The 23,182-nt window shown below is 38.4% G+C and overlaps 1 protein-coding gene across 6 annotated transcripts in view; it reads right to left on the bottom strand.

The window, feature by feature from the left end:
* ABCD3 (ATP binding cassette subfamily D member 3) overlaps nt 1–23,182 on the bottom strand; it is a 46,913-nt gene that overhangs the window by 16,864 nt on the left and 6,867 nt on the right. For 2 of the 6 annotated variants that reach the window (XM_032695963.1, XM_032695964.1), the window contains exon 3: nt 310–346. In XM_032695963.1, the coding sequence (XP_032551854.1) occupies nt 310–346 (37 nt within the window). Of the gene's footprint in view, nt 1–309; nt 347–3,872; nt 3,950–3,993; nt 4,015–9,699; nt 9,747–10,355; nt 10,513–23,182 lie in introns of those variants that run through there. The other 4 variants (XM_032695962.1, XM_032695965.1, XM_032695966.1 and 1 more) reach the window with 4 other exon arrangements.

Genomic DNA, 23,182 nt, shown 5'->3' with positions numbered 1-23,182 from the left:
GCTGTTTGTTGCTATACATACAGATAAACTTAAACACTAGTCCTTACATTCATAAGGCACCATGAGACAAAAAAGCACATGGTACACATCAAGTGCCTGTCATTATGGAGCCAAACTTCAGCCTCTTGTGATTAACCTGATTCTTCCATTTGTTTCACCAATGCAAGTCTGAAAGTATCATTCAAGCAGTATTTGCACCATAGCCATCATTCAGTCCAAAATTAAACTACAAGGATAGGACTTAAAAGTTTTTAAAAATCAGATTTATTCAAAATGAATAAAGAATATACGACATGAAAAAAGAATTACCTCATTGTTCTGCAGTGCTTGTTTTCCACTTCTTTTACTGTAAAGGGAAGAAAAAAAGTATTTTACTTGTTACTAACACACTTTTCTTTGTCTTCATCTCTACATAGAAAAGAAAGCTCGGGATTATATCCCTATTTCTTTCAAAGCAATACAGTGTCTGCAGCAGGGCTACCTTTTATGCCAAACCTATGTGCTGTTTCTTTACAATTTCAGTGAAACCTTACCCCTTTCAGAAACCAGTCTTATGTAGGGAAACTAAGCCTCAATCTTTCATCTCAGAGTTCTGCTTTACCTTGGCTCTGTATCATGAACTCCAAGTGTTTTTATGTTTCTCACATATACTTTACAAGCATGGCTACATGATTCCACTGACCACAAATGAAAACTACAGGAATGCAGATTCAGCAATCCAAGCAACTCAACTTTGATGTTGCCACATCATCTATGTAAGCCAAACAGATTTGTTTGCATTGTACTTGACTTTCAAATAATGCATTTTACTATATATTGAGATTATTTGTTCATAAACATACGCTGCAGGGGAAAAAAGTCAGACCGGTGAAACCAAGTTCCTGCAAAGGTGTGCATTGGAAGGGAAGTTACTTTTTATTCTGTCCATTTTCCTTCCCCTGCATTTTACAGAACAGTTAGCAGAAAAATATTTTTCAACGAGCGCTAAACAAACATTCAAAAGCACAATGTTATTCTTTTTCCTCTACTTTTAAGAAAGACAAGCTGACATATAAGACAATTATAGTTGGTCCTTCCCCCTTTTGGAACACTCAAGCATCAGTCAAGCACATGAAGCTGTTGGGAGAGTATGTGTTTATGTAGTTTAAAAGTGACAGCTAACCATACAAATTGTAACTTACCATTTCTCAGCCATGATACTCAAACACTGAGAGCAGGCTGCCTCAAAACTACAATATTCATACACTTTCAGGCAGCACCTCAAATCACAAGGAAGCAGAAACTATGAAAGGCACTGCTCCCACCTGCCTACAACATCAAAACAACTGCAGACTGCCACACAACCAGCTATCCCACAACTTCATCAACAGCATCTTTTCAGACCTGTGCTTTAAAGCTCTGCAAAGAAAATATCTAGAATGAAACCATGCCTATTCTAATTTATGATTAGGAAGATCTATGAATGTCTGGCCAATGAATAGAAATAATTACTATGAAAGGAAAAGGCAAGGTAGTAGAGGAATATGAGAAAAAAAGGGAAGACCATGAAAGTAAGTAGGGAGAGATGCTAGTTTAGCAAGAACTTAATTAAAGGTAATAGAGAGAGAAGCCTGAGAGAAGATAAAAATCTTGTAAGACTACTTGTGCAAGAGACAAAATAAAGAACATGAAGGACAGCAGAGGGCAGTTTGGGGGAGAAATAACTTAATAAAAGTTCAGAAGAGATATAACATTTAATCAGTCTGTGACAGAAGTACGTCTGCGGAAATGGTAACTGTGCAAAGTTTAAGAAACAATCCAGTAAGAGACTGCATCCCGGTGACAGAAGAGCAATGTACTGCTGTAACAAGAAACTTCTCAACACATCTTGTAATTTTTCAAAGCAGAAAAGGTTGACCTATATTTTTAAAAGTGTCCTTGAATATGGATCATTCCAATCATATCTGGTTTGGCACTGGGAGAAAAGCAGTATTCTTAAGCATGAATAAGTAGTTATCAAATTATGTGGTTATTTCACTAGACGATTCATGACTTGCCATAATGTAAAATGAAAGCATGATGCTCTTCCAGATATGCTGCAACTCCTATAAGCTTTGTTGCTTCAAGCCTTGCCAGTGTTTGAAATCACAACACTTGTAATACACAACTATTTCAGCTTAAAAAGGATCAGAAGGGAATATATTAATATATTAATCTATTAAGAAGATAAGGCCCAGAATTATTCTGGCAGTTAGTTGAATATCTTTGATCTATTTATTGATATATTTTTCCAACAGTAGCTCTTGAGAGAAATTGAGGAGCTGAAACTACTGAGCTGGAACTGATTATCCACTAAAGAGAAAGAAGGATTGTTCAGAAATCATAATCTCACTGTTCATTGTGAACTCACATTTAATTAGAATTTATATTTATAAAGTTTAAGATAAAAATTAAGTGTTTGTAAATTTAAAACCTAATGAAAGAAGAGCTTTAACAGAGTTTTGTTCTCTTTTTCTACAAAAAATTTGTGCAAGCTCAAAATGAGACTGATACTTCAAAAGCAAAGGAAACAATCTTATTTATCAAGTCTAGAACCAAAAAAAAAAAAAGTGCCTAAATAGCTAAATAGCTCTAATGTGGCTCTTGATATAAAAAAAAAATAATCCGTTGTTATTTTAATAGGTAAAAACATTTTACTTGCAACAAAAGACTGTGCTATAGTCCCATCTGGAAAAAAACTTCCACCAGCTGATTAGTACAGAACTCTTCCTTCTCCAGAGTCTCATTTTTTCAGTCTGATACCTACTGGCACTACTCCAGACTCCATTACACTACTGTAGAACTTTTTCGTGAGAATTGTGGTTGCATTTTCATTGAATTTAAAGACTAAATAACACCCTCAATTACTCAGCAAGAATACAGCAAGACTATCTGGTTACAGCAGAGAGCTCTAAAATTTGGAATAGATTCAAGTTCTCTATTATTCTCATTTACTTAATGCTGGAGCATCACAAGTCTTATTGGTGGAGGAAGGCAAGTGCTACATGCTGGCCAAATTCTCTGCTGCAAATAACTCCTCTGGTATAAGGGCCATTGTTCCTTTATGCCCTCACAGAGAAGAAGGGGTGGTGATGAAGAGGTTCTTAAAAGGAGTTACCCAGACAATACACAGAAAAAAGAAGAAAAAGCACAGTACCATAACATTTCTAACACTGAGTTAAGAACTGTAGAATTTATCATATTTTCAAGATACAACTGTATAAAGCCCTCAAAAAACCAATCTGAATTCGATGTGGATCGTGCTTTGAGCAGACACTTAGATTAAGTGACTTCTTGAGGCACCTTCTATCCTAAGTGATTTTTAAAAAGAATAAAAAAGTAAATTTTTTTTAAGAACATGAAGAGGCTAGAGGTATAATGGGACACGTATCACCTGAAGAAGTTTCAGGAAAAGCAGCATCTCGGATGTAGCCTGCTATCCGTTATTTAACTGCACACAGTTTTTAGAGAAAACAGTGTAAAAGCAGAGAAAGGTATCAGCAGTACTGAGATGGCACAACTAGACCAACCTTGTCATTCATACATGCATGGTAACTGAATAGCAACTCACTAAAAATAAGTAAATAGACAAGTAATTACCCAACAGACAGTAGACAATACAACAAAACACCTTTCTCCAACACTGAGAAACATGATCAGCCCAAAACAGTGAGATGTTTCAAAGAAACTAATAAAGAATTTTAGGACTCTGTACTGGCATTTGACAGCTGATCTAACTTCAAGGACAGCAGTGTAGCACAGGGGGGAAGCAGAAGACTTGATAATACCATGAAATTTCAGTCTCCAAATAAGTATTGGTCACAGCACTCAGTCTTTTGACTTTATTTACATACCAGCAAGGCTATTCTCTCCAAAGAAACGTGCGACAATACTGGTTACTCAAAAAGGATCATTCTCAACACCACTGAAGAAGAAACTGCAAAAAGTCTTAAAGAGGCCACTGAGTCTACTCACTGAAAGGCCTCAGGCATACTAGTTCTGTGGTATTTATTAGCAAACAGGAAAAAGTTAAAGGATTACTGTCTTTAGAAATACCTGTCTCCATCCAGAACAAAGTTCAGAGGAAGCAATCTACACTGAGCTAAGCATAACAGGGAATTGAGATGAGAGTGATAAGCAAGACTTTCAGTTTAATGACATGTCAAGAGGAAATAAAGGCTTGAAAACGTTGTGTTGTCCTTAACTGAAAAAACACTACAGATTTCAGGTCATGCTACCTTCCTTCTGTAGAGTAGGATGACTAGCTTCTGCTCAACACAGTGCAAAGGAAGAATATCTGTTTTAGGATTAAGTGTAGCATTTCAAAGACTTGTTACCTATAGGCAACCTTTGTATTCTCCAGACCTTACATTCTGGAATGGCACTGGGCATTTTCCTCACCTTTAAAAAAAAACACACAAGGTAATAGTTTGTAATAGTTCGTGATTATTTGTGCAGTTTCAGGTTAGTTTTGCAAACAAGATAACTACTGAGACATTGCAAAGACAGAATAAAACTCAAATGACCAAAGACGGAATGCAACCATGTGAAGAAATAACAGCTGTAATGAGAAAAGTGAGTTATCACTCACACCACACTCCCTGGCAGGCACAGCCTCACACTGCACACCCTGCACAGAGGAGTGCAGAGCAACAGCACAGTTATTTCAGGTCAAGGGCAGCAACCTTACTCGGAAGCCTGGGCTGTCCAAAAGCATGTCCGTTTGCACAGTACACCCTGAGCACACACAGAAACCAAGAGCACAATTTTCTTGGCTCTAGGTCAGTGTCTAGTTGCAGCATAACCAAAAATAATGTGAGGGGAATGGATTCAGAAGTGGACTCTGAGAAGGTCATAGACATTTATCTCACTGCAAGCAGGAGCTCTGAGTTGATCTGCATTGCTAAAGCTCAAAGGTTTCCTTTGAGAAGGCAACAAGGCAGAACTGTTGTGGAGGACAGTCTAAGTTTCAATAGAAGAATGTATCTCAGTAACAAATTTTACATGTAAGAAAAACCTTAGCACTAATAATTTTGCCATAAGCTGTGCTCTGGCCTAAGCTGTGGTTGTAGCTCTCCTTCATGGATAACAGTGGAAAAAACTTCTAGCCAGCTTCCTGAAAAAAAAAAATAAAATTTCACACTGTTACACACTTACACTAGATCTAGCCTTAGATAGCAAGCATTTTATGCACCTTAATAAGAGAGAAACCACTAATTAGCTACCCAGGCCCAAAACAAAGGCAGGCTAAATGCTAGGAGCAGGGATGAGTCATCTGTTTTCTCCTGTCTCCATACCCTCCAGCTGAAGACAAGTTTTCTGAACCCCAGGCAGGTTTTTCTACAAGACTGGATTTTAGATGCATTTTCTAGTAATCATATCTGTATGTTTTGCCTTTTTTTTTTCTTTAATACTAGCAGTAGATCGAACAGTCAAATTCACATCCTGGGTAAACTTACTAAAATGTAGTTAGCATAGAGTTGTTTTTGGTTTTGACATCTGTCACCTTTTACCCAAGCAACACAGGTTCCCTTTAATGATTTACATACATGAATGAAGTCTATTAAGCCACAGCAACATAATTTCACCCTTTCTGTCAAACAGTCATGACTCAACTAGAACAGGTACTTCATATGAAGTACATTAGCAAGGCTCACCCAAGCATCTTCAGAACCTAAGGAAATTATGCAAACTAAGAAGTGAGAATAACATCCTAAATATACAAAAATGGGAAAAAAATGCACTATTTGTTTCAAGTTACAACTACCACTTGCTATGCCCAAACTCCTGTGTTATATTTGAAAGCTCCTCCAGTACACTTGGATCAATCACTGCCAAACTGCAGGTTCACAGGCTGTTCACAGGCTGTGCAGCCGATGACACAAGCAGCGTGACATCCACTGTGTGACATCTGCTGCCACTGTCAGACGAGAGCAGCTGAGGAGCCTGGTGACAGGCAAGATGAAATGTGTAAAACCTATCTGATATACACTGTCTACAGTTCTGTTAACCTCTCTCCACCGAAGTGAGCTTTTCCCCTTGCTTTCGCCATGTCTAACCTCTAAGACCCCCAAGCATGCACTGTGCTTGTTTTATGCAGTTTTTCCCCCTCCAGGAGGGATGCCAAACACTTGGGTTTCAGAAGTTAAATTTTTACAAAATTGAGTCCATGTCCTAGCATCCTCTTGGATTCTAATGGACACAGATAGGTGATAGGGAAGGCCAGTGTGTCTAGGAACAGATTGTAAAATATTTTATTTTGTCATCTTTCCACACATTATAAATTCCTTCCTATTAATTCCATTCTGTTTATTGCCTTTCCCTAATCTTGCAATTCCAAACTCTTTACCCTAATTACCTTCTATTACTTCTTTCAGTCCCTCCTTCCCCCATAAAGCTATATGAATTAAATACCTTCTTTTTGAAAGTAATCCAAGTTCAGTCTCTGCTTGTGTAAGTACTTTATTTTAAAGTACATGGATATTTGGGAAAAATTCTCATTAGAGGGATAATGAAAAATATCCAGCTCTTTTACGTAACACCCCTTAAGGTTTTAATTCTGAAGCAATCAAATCTTAAGAAAATATTCTGTTGCTTCTTCTTTGAGGCAGGATTAGGGAAATGGAATAAACAGAATGGAGTGACTGTTTTTTCTGCATCATATACCCAGGATAATGTAGTTTCTCAAAGAACATCTTATGACTCTGAAAAACCCAAATACTACAACCGAAGTCATCCTTCCATTTAGCTATAACAACTTCCACCCTCCCAAGAAGACATGCAGCTTTTCTAAGGAAACAGATTTTTTGAGGACAGCAACCTGAATAAAGACACAATGCATTTTTCTCCATGCTTTACTCCAAAGTAGTAACGTGGAAAACTAACAAGTTACTATAAGTAATCCATTCTATATCATTCTACTTCGGAAGATTTCAGCAAGTTATGATTAAAATGTATTGTAAACTGTGACACCACCTCTCAGTTCTGCAAAACTAACAAGCAATGTAATAGCTCTTACAGAAGAACATCTGTGACTAATCCAGCTACTACTAATTAAGTGATCTTTGACCTACTAAGGCACGTTGGCATAACATATACAGCTTAATTATTCATACATTACTACTTGATACGAGTTGCACCGGACCTTGCCCCTACTGTCTGACAGCAGAAAAGTAGGTAAAAGTTGCTACCTCTCCTTCCTGGTATCGTTTCTATAACTGGTAATTCTATATTAAAATTAACACATATACTATGAAGAGCCTATCAGATAACTTTCTTGTTACACAGTCAAACACATTTGATTTGCTAAAAGAAGACTTTCCTTCTTTTTTTTCAATTTGTACATTATTTTACTTTTCAGCTTTGGCCAGCAGCAGACCTACTGCTAACATTCCAGCAAAACTTAAAAAAAGCACACAAAATAAAACAGAAAACAGCTACTGCAGGAAAACATGATATAATAGCGTACACACTTGATGTTCAAAATAAGATATAAGTATAAACACTGAAATGTGTATTCTGAAACTACATGAGGAAGGAAGAAGTTTTGCAGGTAAAGTTGACAGTTGCACACGAACACTGCCATGATTCACTTGAATGTTAAGGCCAGTGTTTGGCTGTCTATATTCAAGTCCGTAACATTCACCTTTGCCCTTAGGAAGCTCAAAAGTAGACTTTCACCTTCCAGAATTCAAGAAGCTGAAATTTAGCTCGCACTAACATGACACAACATTTTCAGGCATTATATACCAAGGTTAACAAAGGAATTCACACATATAAAACTAAATCACCACTATTCCTCACATCTTTTAGTCAGTTAACCTCAAGCAGACTACCAGTCCTCTTCTAGACTATCTGGATTCCCAAATGAAATTCTTCTCCATAGGAATAAGTACAAAAATTGAGGACAGTCATACCCTCCCAACTTCTTGCTCTTCCCAAAGAGACAGGGAAATACAACACAAAAATTAAAGGGTGCACTAGGCCCTGGAGATTTTTATCATCACTGCATAAAGGTTGTGCGCTTGTTATTATATGTCAGCATCATATACCAGCATAAGAATGCTGAAATATGTAAAGATTTGGCATGATGACAATCCTTTGCAAAAGTATGCTCTAATTTACATTAGCAACAAAGCATGAAGAAATGAATGATACATGAAATAATGAGACTAAAGGAAGATGAGGCAACGGTAATAACCAGATGGTTTTGTCTAGGCTGGTGATATAGGCAAAGTAGCTTACCTACTGCCTAGTCTTGATAGGTAGCATTCTGTAAGGCTCCTGGCAAGGTTTGCCTCACAGGGAAACATGGAGAAAAGAACGAAGACCAGTGGGCAAAAACAATCCTCAAAATATCATTCAAGCAGCAGCACAGCTATTATTGAAACAACCGAATGTTGGACGTTACAGTTTGGAATCCACAGCCACAATACAGTACCACTAGTAAACAAGACCTAAGCAGTGGAGGGACTCAAAAGCATAAAGCAACACATAAACACAAGTGAAACAATCAAGTTTGCAAGCCTGGTACTTACTTCACCAACTGCATTTCTAACAGATTCGAGAATGCAAAATGACTATAAAGAGAAGATTATAGAAGTAAGGGACAAAGGATCAGAAAGAATGCAGTTCAGAGAGAGGAAAAGGGATAGATGAGGTCAGGCTCTCACAAGTCCAGTCAATTGCTGAATTAGCTCGAATATAATTCATAAGTTCTCTCTGCTTTCCAATTCTCATTAATCTTGTAATAGTGTTTAGTCCACCAAATACACATGAATGCCTCAGATTTTTAACACTGTACATAGCAAAATTCAAGATTCATAAAGGAAGGACACATTCCACATACAGCATTAAGGCTAATGCTTACTTTCAGAACATTGACTCAAGCCAATACATGCATTGCCATTGTCAAATCCTGCAGATCAACATCAGAACACATACAAGCAAAATAGTTTAGTGGGGACAACCCAGGATCTACATAACATTTATTTCAGGGATAGGAAGATGACTCTAGACAAATTCTAGCCTTCTTCTCTGAAATGAATGCTACTAGTAGCAGGAATATATTAAATGCACTTCAAAACTACACTGGACTTGCATCTATGTTTGAAGATGTGCTTCAATCTGAATGAATCTGGTTTGTGTGCTCCAAGATCACCCCTCAATAAAGGCAGAGCAAGGTAAGTGTGGACAATTAAGATTCACTTTAAAAGAATATTCTTGATCTGACAACACGCAGATGCTCCCAGAACATCTGCATGGCCTAGTCTTTCTTACAAATACCACTATGACATATCAGGTGGGAAAATCTCACACTACAGCGTAACTGTCCCAGCCCATTATTTTTGTGCCCTTCCACTCAGCTTTTCTCCTTTTTTACAACAGTATTTCACTAAATTAGGCAGAGATATCTGAAAAGAATCATCCCTCCCTGTGAGTTTCACAGAAGAGTAACTCTCAGCCACAGTCTGGGACCTCAAGCAAATGCATGAATTGTCAGCAATGCATCAACGTCTGACATGTTGTATGACATTACCCAACTCCATGAAACTCTTACAGATATCGTGTATGAAACGATTTAGGTAAAATAAAACTGGATTGTTGCTTCATCACAGGTATGTTATTACAAAAGTCTGTTGAGTAAGTCCCTTTCACGAGTATCACTACAAGATACCTAACTGTAATATTGTAACATGCCAGGTCTTTAGCATATGGTCATAATCCTACAGCCAAAAATAGAGTAGAATTGTGAAAGCATTGAGTCTGAGATACGTTCTTCATCCAGCACAGTTCATGGCACCAGTGCTTTGCAGAATATTAACGAATACACACCCGAGCAGCGTACACCTGTAAAGCAACCTCACAGGGAACATCACCAGGTTCGGCCTCTTTGAAACTGTTGTCCGTGTTCCTTATTGTCACACGGCTGCATTCAAACAACACCTGAGGTCCACGAGCTCCCTATGCAGACACGGACATCCCTATAAGTCAGCCGTTAATGTTCACAGCCAGGAAAACAGAAAAAGCGAGCATAATTTGGATAACAAGGTGGCGATGGCTGGACACTCACAAGAGGGGTACCGACCTCACCCCGGGGAAAGCGGTGGGGGAGCAGCCTGAGCCCTGCACCCGGGAGCCTCCCCGGGCAGAGGGCGGTGGCGGCAGCGCCCCGTGCGCGGCACAGGGACGCGGCCGCCCCTCCGCCGGGCCCAGGGCCGGGGAGAGCGAGGGTGAGCACAGCTCTGCCCGCTCCGGCCTCCCGGCGCCGGCCCCGCGGCTCGCGCGGCCCGGCCCGCCCCACTCACCCGGCCCCCGCTCACCCGGCCCCCGCTCACCCGTGCTGCGCCGCCGCCCGCCGCTTCCCCAGCAGGCAGAGCAGCGCGCAGGCGGCGGCGGCCCCGGCGATGGCGGAGTGCCGCGCGGTCAGGAACTTGCTGTAGGCGGCCATGGCGAGCGCAGCGCGGAGCCGCCGAGCCGAGCAGCGCAGCCGAGCCCAGCAGCCGAGCGGGGGATGCCGGGAGGGGGCGGTGCCGCCCGGCCCCGCTCCGCCGGCGGGACGGGCCGCGCCGCGCCGGGTGCGGGTTGTGCAACGGGCCCGCGGTAATTACCGCTCTCTCGCCGTTCCCGGGCACAGGGCTCGCCCCCGCCGGCCGCGGGGAAGGGGTCGGGCCTGCCGCCGGCTGCCCTGGCCCGAGGTCGGGTTGAGGAGCCTGAGGCCGGGCCTCCTCCCGCAACCCGCGGGTTCACCTTCCCAGGCACCCTCGGCTCGGCACCTCCGGCCGCCTGGGGTCCGGTAATTCACTGCCACGGGGGTCTTTGTACAGGGGTACAGGGTGTTTCACAAGTGTGTATTAGGAATGACTTGTAAATGTGGTGACAATACTAAATTTATTTTTTTTTTAATTCAGAGAAACTATGATGCAAGTTTTGCCGTGTTTTCTTGTTTGGTTGGGGTTTTTTATTTAGTACCATGAGAGGAGCTGCTAAGACTGGCTGTCAGACTGTGGAATGAGTTGTCACCCATCAAAGTTCAGGAAAACAATCCCTATAAGAGGCAGAACCACGCCAGGCACAGCGGGAGATACCAACCAGCCTTCTCCCACAAAACCAGTTATACTCGCACAGGTGCTTTTTCCAGCAGAATTAATAATAGGTTGCCAAGTTAAGCTGTACCAATAAAAACACCCATGCCAGCATAACTGTATTTACACTGGATCTTCCCTTGTGATCATATCCCTCAAACACGTGATAATGTATATGAAGTGGGTGTACTTTCCGTAGGAACTGGTCACTCATATATTGAAAACCTGTGTTGATGTAATGGTTAACACTGAAATGACAAAACAATTTCTCTGATCAAACTTAAATGCAAATCAAAATGCAGTTAGAATCAACAGCATCTGGTTCTGGTCTCAAAAAAATGTTTTCATGCAGGCTTTTAAAAACATTTGAATACCTTTGAATACTGTGGTTTTGTTACCACAGTTAGAATCAATAGTATCTGGTTTTGGCCTCAAAAAATGTTTTCATACAGGCTTTTAAAAACATTTGAATACCTTTGAATGCTGTGGTTTTGTTACTGTAGTATAAGAGTGTGCATCAGTCCATTTATCGAATATTCTTATTTCTTCCAAGTATGTCTGCCTGGAGTAGCAGGGCTGAAGCTGCAGTTTAAGAAGTAATCCCTGGATCTTCATTCTGAATCACCACATATACTTTTCTTACTTGCTTCCTCTCCCTATCCTTGGTATCATCAGACACTTTGGGGCAAGTTTATGTTTTGATATAAAAGCTGGAGTCTCAAACCAGCTTTTCTCAACCAGCTTAGTCTCAGCCCTAATTGTTAGCATTTTCTAGAGCAATAGAGTCAGGACTGCTGCATCTAGTTCTCTGGCACTTTTTCTGTGTTCTTTGACAAATCAGTAATCTCCCTGCTCTATATTATTGCTGTACATTGGTGGTTTTGGTGGGGAGAGGGGATGCTAAAGTATTTGAAGTGTTTCAGATCCTCAGGAAAATATACAGCAGAATCACACAGCATTAATAAATTAATTTCATTTTATAACATGAATTTGTGAAAATATCTTGATTTTTAAAATCTTAGATACTTTGGCAGTAGGTAAATGGGAGAACCTAAGCAAGAGGTAGTTTCTTTATCAAAAGAAACTTCTTATACTAAAATCATTACAAAAATGAAAATTTCCAGAAGTTTTCTGGTTTATGAATCTTTGTAATACTGTTTTACTTCTACTTTTAATCTCAATTTCAGCGCAGAGATAAGAGCATTATGATATAGCTATGCTTTTCTTTACAAGTTCTTTTCCCTCTTTGAGCTTAGGTTTATTGTACCCTTCCACAGAACTTGCTATCTAACACCGTCTAACTTGTTTACATGAAATGTCCATCAGTTTGGGCCATGCTGACCTTTGTTGTTTGCATGTCTGCATGACTCGCATTCTGCTGTTTGTCTGCCTCACTGTCCTTATCCCACTTTTTGACACTAGCCAATACCATGTCCTACTACATATTTTATTTCTCTTCTAACTTGTCCGTAAATAGTTTCACCTATTATCTTCTGGGAAACTTGTCTCATGCATCCAACCTTCCGCTGTGTCTTCTACTACCTCCACTCTTGAAAGTTGCTTTTTTTTTTTTTCAGAATAACTTTGTTAGCATGATTGATAAATGAGCACTTAGTTTAAAACATGAGGGTTTTATTGATCCATTATTTCATCAGTTTCCAACAAAACTCATGACTAAGCATATCCTTGATAAAATGACACACGCTGATCAAACGCTTTTGTGATACAAGCTCCTTTTTCTTTTGTCTTGAATTTGAGATCTGCTGCATTTCCTTACTTTATACTTTGCAGCCAGCTTGCTTTCTTGGTATTCTTGGTACCAGTCAACTGTGAGGCTTTTCCAAGGTAGCAGATAAGAGCAACATTAATTCAAATGTATCTCCAATGTAAAAGCTAGAGTTGGAATGGTAGCTTGGAAGAAACAAAGAGTAGCATCTCTGTCACTTGTATTAGTACTACTGTGTGTAAGTTCTCTGAAAAAGCAAGGTCAAATTGACAACTGTACTTTTAATATGGTCCATGGTATGGTTCAAACTTCTTACTAACTATGTAGGGACATCCATAGAAAGCAAGCTATTTAAATGAGAAAGTGCGCTCTGGAAGACTGAAGCCTGTAGGAAAATGCACATTTACTATTAAAGCCTTAAATCCCCTAATGGACATCATGAGGCCTCAACATCAAGGGATAGGCTGTGGTCCTGTGTCTGAATTGTTAAGCAGTGTTATCTTCATAAGCAGTTCTTCCATATCCCAATTTAAAAAACAAAGTCTGATTAATAAAAAGCAGTAATAAAATTCCTAAACAGTTCAGATTCTCAATTCATGTCCTCACCTAATCTTGGTTTAGACCCTTGAGTCAAAGTCAGAAATATAAGAAATTGTTATGGAGTGAATATTTTGTCCTACTAATAGTTATGTGGATACATTTTTTTAATGGAGTCTAGATTACCAAATAAGAAGATGCTCTGATTTGGTTTCTCCCAGAACAGGAAGAACCAGTATTATTTGCTTTTGGCACTTGGCATACAACACCCAACTATATTCTGAGAACAACATGTCATCTAATAACTAAATGAAAAATCTTGTTGTTTATTGTAGGTCCAATGTAACATATATTAATATCACAGAGAGCAATTTACAAATGTTGTGAAAGGTGGCAGAAGAATGAGATTAATTTATGTAAATTGAGGTAAACTGTAAGATGCAAACTGTGTATCATATATGTTAGTTAAGTTTGAAGGTGATTTGTGTAGTGCTGGACTCCATTCCGTAGACTTAGATTTGCTTAATTTTTAAGTCTGTATCAATTTGGTAGGATTGTTCACTTGTTTAATGAAACGTAAAGTACTATGATATTGAAAACTTAATAACTAGTGGAGTAAGAGCGAAAGTTCGAGGAATTGATGTGATCTCTTGTGAAATCTGTGTTATCTCCTAGTTATATCTCTTAGTTGTAGAATCTGGCATGGTTTGCAGGGAAATTAATGAACTTCTTTATTAATGCTGTGATCAGCATTAAGTGATAAGGTTTTGTTATTCTGCTGAAGTGCTATATCAGAGTATTAAGTTTGTTGGTGGATTTTTAAGAGAAGGAAGTTACACATCTGAAGTTGAGCTACATTTTATCATGTATCAGTTCATATATGTGCAAATGTGGGTATATGAATAATGATACAGATTATTCCCAATGACAGCCTCATTAATAGAACTTACATCTGCAAAATGGTATCATTATGTGTATAATCACTTTGTAGAACTTCAAACTCCAGTGCGGGTGAAGTAGTGTGGATATGGTATCAGCCACTCAAAACCCATAAGCCTACACCTCCATGAAACATATGCTGATTATAACACAGGTTTGATCTTCAGAGTGGGGCCTACAGGGTGAAATTGAAATAGATATAAACTTTCTTTGATCTACAGAACACAGAGAGAAGACATGCTTCCATTTCTTTGTATCTCCTGTTTTCTCTTCTTTTTCTTGCCCCTTTCTTACCTCCTGCTTTCCCTCAGATGATTGGGGTGTTACAGGAACTTAAGATGTGAGAAACTAGTCTTTCTGAGCAGTGAGTAAAATAGGGGGATAGTGTGGGCAAAAGAGGATAAGTGGTGTATAGAAAAAAAATACTTCGAGATCTTAGGATGTACAGAGCATTGGCTTTTAAATATGTTGGTGCTTGCAGACTTTCAGTGCCATTACTGCTTCACTTTCCCAGTCTGTGGGGATAGGGGTACTTTCCTAGTCTTTATTAACTGACACCATATCCTACAAGAGTTTAATTGCTACACACAAGTCTCCTTCGTGCAATTCCTTGATTTCTGGTTATTTTTTTGCTTTATACACCTGAGTTTTCTGACATGACTGTGATCTATCCTCTATAAAAACAACTCTTACCTCTACTTAATACCTCATGCCTTTTCAAAATAAAGATGACAGATCATTTTTTATAATCACAGCTCATAAATTTAGAAGTCCAGGTGAAAATGCAAAAGTACATAGGACTTATTAGACTCAGAAATTATGTGGTCTTCTCTCTGTACATGGGTAGTATCAGATACTCTGAGAGACGGTATAGATTCCACATATCTGCTTTCCTAGTGGATTTTACTCTAATTTCAAACATTTACACACTGATTTAGTTCTAAAGTATGTTGACACCCATTCTAGTTTTTGTTGTCATTAAGTATTATAATGACTCATATTCTGATGGTTCAGAAAACACACTGATATTTCAGATGAGAGAAAAAAAACTGATTTGTACTAAGAATTCAGTTTTCTTTTGCTTTCCTTGTTAGTTGGCATCTGGTTCTGACTTTTCTTTCTGACAGAAAGATGTCTCAACTGAGCTGTTCACATTGATGCTTAGAATGCTGATACTCCTTTTGTGAGTCAATTTTGTTGGACAACCTGTGTAAAAAACAGAAAATGCAGTGCTCTGCATTTCTGAACAGTCAGTGTCAGTTGGCATTTTGAGCTTCTCTTGCCTACCTTGTTTGGATTAGGTGAGTGGGTAGTAAAATGGTAACTGAAACTAGATGTTCCTGTTTAGCTTGTTCAGTTTTTTTTCCTGAAGTGGATTAGAGCTCAGTTTGATCTTGATAGCTTTTGGTGATCTGACAGCCAAAGTATTTCACTGCTCAACATTTATTTCTAGCTTATCTCAAATATTGTTTTATTAGATACATAATGAATTGGAGATCAGAAGCCTTATTGCACGTAGAATAATTTATGGTTTAAAAAATGTTCAGTTTTCCATCAAAAAGTGAGAGAACTGAAAGAAATTTTTAAGTAACATTTTACAGAAAAGGAATTTGTGAACAGTACCATGGATCTTTGCAAAGTCAAGTTGTCGAAGTTTGATATCTGAATGTGCTGAATTCAGTAATTTAAACAAAGGCATTTAAAATAGATTTACAACTAACTTCTATTTCCTAGGTAGAGCTCTATTTTTTTTATTGAGATTGCCTCATAATTCCTTTATAAGTAGAGTTTTTCAGCTGCTTATATCTTTGTAGATTAATATATTTGCTCATTTATAATGATGCAAAGTGAAAGTTGGCATAAATTTTCTGTCTCAGCTTAGATATTCATTTTTTTAATGAAAGATGCCATGCCAGTATGGTCTAATTATTTCCCAGAATCAAGCAACAGAAAAATAAATTACTTTAAACATATTAATAAAATGTAAAAAGCTTTTAGGCACTTGTATTTTATCACCATGCTTTGCAACGCAGAGTTGAATTTGGCAGACACTAGCTTATATGAAAGATATAACTTTTGAAAAGCTATGTCATCATCACTGTTAATGCTATGGTTCCTTCTTATTTCAGGTGATGCAGCTTGAATTGTTAAAACTGTTCAAAAAAGGAATCATATCACTCATATTTGGTCAAGAGATAACAGGCGTTAGGTTGGAGCCATAATAACTTAATCAGACCCATCTTTCTGTTTTCCAGGAGCCATTGCCATCATGGTGACGTGTTCTTTAAACAAATATAGTTTGGTTTTAACACTGGTAATGTAGAAAGGACGCTAATGTAACAGAACAAGGCTTTTAATACATTCTATGTGCAGATCTATTTGCTTAGTTAATCACTGTCAAGATCAGTAGGGAGGGTCCAATTTTAAACTCATCAAAACTCTTCTCCCTGTTGGCATATTCCTGGAAACTGATATCTCCTGCTTCCTCTCACTACAGAGACTTTCAAACTATTTAGTATAAAGTGCATGTTATACACTAAACTTCTCTCCTTGGCAAGTGATAATCATTGTTTTGAGTCAATATAGTTCAGATCTTTTTTGAGAATTAAGGTAGAATTAGAATTTCTTCTCTGTATGCAATACTTTGCATTTATTAACACACAGATTTGATTACCATTTTGCTACACACTTCAGCACACTCTGAAGAAAGATAGAAGATGGAGGAGCAATGTTGTAACTTGAAGTGGATTTCTGAAATCAAAGTCCTGTCTCCACCCATTGTTTCACAAGTTGGTGATTATTATAGGAGCCCTTCTGATTAACCATGTCAGAGACACTGAACATTCCAGGAGCCTAATGGTCTGCTCTTATACTCTAAGAAGAAGTCACATATGATATTCACTTACTCCTTCACACTGCCAAATTACTGACTTTTCAAAAATAGATTTGTGTGCCTTCTGTAACAACTCTTGACTTTAGGCTACCAACAGAGCTGGAGATTCTATCCTTCGGTGTGTTCACGTCCCTCACAGCTCCTGCTGCTAAGCAAACTGCATCACTGTAGAGCAACCATGCAGCATCCATTTCCTTACAGGTCCTGTTATCCAGCCTTACAGATCACGTTATCCAAGTCTCTGCAACCTTCCTCCATACAGACTGAGCAGTCAGCTGTTGATCAAATACTATACAGGCTCAAAGGCTTTTCCTGCAATGGGTGTTTTACACCAAAATGCAGTTCAGAATGGGGACTGAACATAAGTAACAGTTTTTGACTTTAAGAATTATCCTACTGATTTGAATGCAAGCAGATAAACCAGATGAGGGGTGAAAGGAATGCATTAGGATGAGGCAAGACTGAGACTGGAAGATAAATAAATGGCTTGACAAGAAATCAGTGAAGAAGGGCTACAGAAACTGGAGTGGCTTAGCAAGACAGTATTTAGAAAAGGAGTCTGAGCCACCTTGGGTCAGGAAGGCAGTGGAAGGAGGACCTAGAGACCAGTTGAACAAGGAGATTACATAGGCTGAACAATGATTCTGGTATTAGGAGGAAATTAAATCATTAGACAAGAAAAGCAGAGTGGATATGTGTTGCAAAACAAGAGGGTGACTCTTAGAGCTATGAGCAAAACAGAAAGGAGGGATTTCGAGCTAACTAGCTGGAGAAAAAAAGGACCGAGAGAAGACATGATGGGGGAATCATGGTAGGAGTTCAAGTTCAGTTCTTAGAATCACAGAATCATTTAGGTTGGAAAACACTTTTAAGATCATTGACTCCAATGATCTTAACCCAGCACTGCCAAGTCCACCACTAAACCATGTCCTTAAGTGCCACATCTACGTGTCCTTTGCATACATCCAGGGATGGTGACTCAACTACTTCTCTGGGCGACCTGTTCCAATGCTTGACAGCTATTTTGGTGAAGAAATTTTTCCTAATATCCCATCTAAACCTCCCCTGGTGGATCTTGAGGCCATTTCCTCTTATCCTAGCACTTGTTACTTGGGAGAAGAGACCAACGCACACCTGGCTACAACCTCCTTTCAGGTCACTGTAGAGAGTGATAAGGTCTCTTCTCAGCCTTCTTTTCTCCAGACTAAACACCCCCAGTTCCCTTCTTGCATGAACCTGTACTGAATTCTGATTGTAGAGGTAAGTAGGCTGTTACCTACAGGCCTGCTCTGTCATATATTACAACAATTTTGAAACACAGCATATGAGGCAGGTAAAAAAAAGAATGACAGTTCTATGGCTAAGGCAGATAAATGCTGATAAGATGATCTGAACTACCACTTTAACTCTGTCACAGAATCACTGTAGGATACTGCTCCTAAATTATCTAGCACATTAAAAGTTGGCCTAGTATTTTTCCCCATTTTTGGAATACTCATCATGGGGTATACCAGAGAGGTATTTGCAGAAGTGTTCTGGGCTACCAAGTGGTTGCAGTTTGCTGGATCTTTCTTTAAACACAGTATTTTTAAAAATACTTAGCATTTAGTAATATGTTTTTAGATTTTGCATGATATTTTGATGGTGTCCGTTAAAGTCCAGTGCTAGATACTGGTTACAAATGAATTCAGTATTACAAATGAATATTAAATAGCTGTCTACTCACTGAATGAAGCAGCAATACTGTGGCAACAACCATATGAAGCCATATAACTAAAGGTTGCATCCTGATACAGCCTTAATTCAAGTTTCTTGGGCAGTTTTAGACCACTTTTGGGGCAAACTTATTTTGGACTATTCCAGAAGACACACATGCAGAATCCATCTGCTTTACTTAGCAACATTTTCTGCAAAAGGGTATTTTGCTAGTGCAAGCACTGCCTTCCAGTAGTTTTCATAATTGAGTGTTGGTTTAGAACTATAATCTTTGGATCCTAAAATCTTCCAAGAGATTGGATCTAGTTGCTTTCTGTTGTGAAAGAAAATGCACTGGTAACAGAGTGGGAATCAACAAGGAAAGGTGTGAGCTGTGAAGGGATGATACTTGTCTAGTGATAGGAAAATAGAGAATGCAGTGGAACTATATAGAAGGTACAGTAGTGATGGATCTTTAAATTTCATTGAGGAAATGAAGAGAGACTTTAGATCTTTCTGTTGATTAAAGATCATAGAATCGTGAAAAACAGGGCTGGAGGATACCTTCAGGATCATCCAGATGGTCTTTAGCAAGGATGGTATAGAATGAGAGGAATGAAGGCAGCCAGGGAAACATAGTGAACCTTTTAGTTGCACGGAACAAGCAAGAAGAGATACAATCCTAGTGTATTGTAGAATAGGTAACAAAATGTGTCACTGAAGGAGTAAAATTCAGAAATGTGAAAAAATGGGCTTTTGTTAAATAAGCATAGAATCAATAACAGTAGAGGAAAAGGCAAAAAAATGGATTCCTGAAGAATGTTAAGAAAATAGTAAAGTTTTAAAGAAATATGAAGCTCCTCTCCATGAATATACAAAGAAAGAAGCTGCTGGTGTTCTACTTTTTTTTTTATTTTTAAAGAAAGGATGTTACTACTACCTGTTATTACTATTACTACTACTTATTAATATTATGTATTGCTATTAATATATGTTAATAGTTTTTGCTACTAATTTATTAATATTATATCTTGCTGCTTACAGGGCTTTTTAGTCTAGCTCATGTCAACTGGAAATTAAAATTTTAAACTGAATTTATCAGGAGATCTAATGGACATAACTGTATAATGTGATATCCATTAGGATAGTTGCCTTCGTGCTATACAGGCCAGTGTTTTACGTGTTTTAGAAAAAAATGTTGAAAGTTTCTGGAGTTATATAGATAGACATATGTGTATATGTACATGTATATGAATAAATACGCAGATTCATAGGCACCCTTTTCCTTTTTTGATACAAAAGGAAAAAAATAAATAGTGAAGTTTTATCATGTTCTAGCAGAAGGAAGAAAAATATTACTCTTCAGCCTTCAGGGGTAAAATTGCATGTCTCTAACCAACGTGAGAAAATTCTCTGTTCCTTCCTACATAGAGCTACACCCTAAGCCACAGCTGAAAGCTCATCCTCTCTGCCTGCCAGCTAAGGCACAGTTTATAAGGTAGAGCAGCATTCTTTGCTCCAGCTCATCAAGGCTGAACCCACACAGTCCATCTTAATGCAGAACACATAAATAGAAGACACACAGTTTAACTATTAAGTAAATAATCATCCAAATTACATCATTCCAAGTCAAAACTCAGCTGCCAATTGCCCTGTTATCTGAAATGAGAGTGAGTTTTTACCACAAGTACAGACATGTTTCCATGTTATTGTCACATCTTAATGCACTGAATGTTCACATGCTAATATATTTCACACTAACTTGGTGGGAATAGCATAAACAGGCAGCAGAAGCAACCAAATACTAACTAGGAACCAAAATTCTAATAACTAAGCAAAAAGAAATATAAACTTAATATTCCTAATTATTTCCCTAAACTTAGTTGTGCCAGATATTTTACCTTCAGAAACACCTGTGCTGTAATTTTTAATCTTATTATATATTTCTTTTTGTAATCTGAAATTGTAAATCATAGGACTTGACTCACATAACTATCGGGGTAAATGAGAAGCAGAGCAGTTGCGTTGTCTGGATTGTGTTTTTGAAATACCTTTCTGCCCAAGAAGACCTGCAGTCTGGCAGAAGAGGAGGGTGAATTACTAAAAGTAGGCAAGAGATCAATACATGCAAGTACTGAGTAATTCTTGCAGGCGCATTTTGCAAGTTTAATTCAGGCACCGTTGAAATTGCTATTTTTCAGGTGGGTGCTCAATAGGCTCCTCTTCTGCGCCATCTCACAGCTTAAAGCAATTGTTCCAATTACAGGAGGACCATCACATGTTAAGAAACATAAGTCTCTACTTCTTTCAAGATCATTTCAGTAAGAAAAAACTGAAGCTTTTGTTCATAACAGAAATAAGATCTGTGTAGTGATGTAGCACAACCATAGCCTCTGCTGCTGAGAAGGGAATATCTGTGAGGAAAAGATTACATGCCTGAATAATGTACAACCTTAGGGAAAGCAGAGCACTGACTTCTACACTGGAAGAAGGAGGAAAGCAAAGTAGTAATTGAAATCTCAGAAAAGAAGGTTAAAATGAGCAACAAAAGTCTAGGGAAGGAGGACGGAGAAAAGGGAGAGGTTTTTACAATCTAAAGTCATAATGGTTGTTCCTGAGAATTTCTAGAGATGGATAATGGAACCACTCATTCGCAGTAGCAAGTCTTAGACTCCAAGTTTATTTGATTCAGTTGTGGTCACATAAGCAGTACCTCACTGGTTCAATAAACTTTAATTCATCTTCCAAACTTTCACATAATGATCCCAACTAACCTTAAGGTTCTTCTCCAAAAATTCTAAATTCATCATCTTTCTTTTGAATGCAAAATGCAATTCCACCGTGAACGTAGTGCTAATATTTTAAGGATATTTTTGCTTTTGCTCTTGGAGTTTGCTGTATTTCAATAAAACAGCAATAAGTTGCAAGAGCTATTAGAAGAATGGAGCAAATGTGAGAATAATGATTAAAATGATCTAAGATTTGCCTTAAAGCTACACAGTCTCCTCCAACATAATGCAATACTTCCACTTCTTGGAATCAACCATTTTTTTCTGCGTGATATTAATGATATCTTCTAACTTTATTTTTTTTTGTCAACAGAGCACTGGTACCATTTATGTAAGGTCACTAATGACTATATTGGATTCACGATTAAAAATCATTCAGTATCTTACTGCTTTTACCCAGTTCCTTGCCTGTACTGTAATCCTTATAACAATTAGCAGCTTTCCCAACTTAATAAATTTCTGAGTGGCACCATATAATGTGTTTTATTAAGGTTCATTTCCATAAAGTGTGTCCCATTGTCTTTGCCTAGAAAATCAGTCAGTTTCCTCAGATTATTTTCGAGGAAAGTCCAGCTAAATCAAATATAATCTTATGTATTCTGATTACTCACCACTTCACTATTTGCTTTAAATTATTGCAGACAACTCAAATTCAGGGACTTTTGAAACATGAATCACTTCTCTCCTCTCCCCTCCTTTTACAGTCAGATACCTTATTGCCTCTTCTCCAGTTATATACCACCCTAACTCTACTGGAAATATTTCCCACAGAACCAATCCCACAGTCATCTTATTCAATTTTTTCAGAATTATTGAACGAATATTTGCAGCCTATATGAGTATTTCTTCTTCAAATACTTATCTCCCAATTCTATATTTTATTTGCATTTATACTATAAATTTGTATTAATATACTAGTATATTTGAATCAACTTTAGGAGAGTAGGGAAAACTCCCTTCCCTTCAAATCACTTTCCCAAGGACAAGGTGAAACTTTGCTAGAGTAGCCAGTGTGATACTTAGCCACAGAAAGAGACATGAAACTAAAGCTCCAGACCATCCTCTGCTCCACCTCACAGGCAGGTAACAGCAGCTGGAAGAGCAGTCAAGAGCTGTGCAAGTGCCAGCTGTGCCACAGGATGGTGCCACAGGGTTAGATTTGCACATGGCTCAGCTGCTGCTTGAGTTAAGCTAAAAAACCCAAATGCTAAAGGGAATTCTGATGTACACTTCATGGCCGGCAGTATCTGCATTTGACAGATAATTTAAATTCTACACGTGAGTTTGCTATTTTCTTTACTCATCTGATCTTCCTTCCCAAATCTCATATGTGTATGGGGTGACTGTGGACTTATTACAGCTAAAGTGAACATCTGTACAGTAGGGGCTTACTGCTGATGAAACAGCATAGCCCTCTTTGCCTCCATAACTTTGATTTTCTGGAATACCTGTAAAACACATTGTGCAGAAATAATTTTAGTAGTCCAACTATGGAGCTAAT

Source organism: Chiroxiphia lanceolata, chromosome 9 (genome assembly GCF_009829145.1).
Source record: "Chiroxiphia lanceolata isolate bChiLan1 chromosome 9, bChiLan1.pri, whole genome shotgun sequence".
In the NCBI taxonomy this organism is placed as follows: Eukaryota; Metazoa; Chordata; class Aves; order Passeriformes; family Pipridae; genus Chiroxiphia; species Chiroxiphia lanceolata.
The sequence above is the reverse complement of the archived record's forward strand: the minus strand, read 5'-3'. Positions and strand labels throughout refer to the sequence as shown.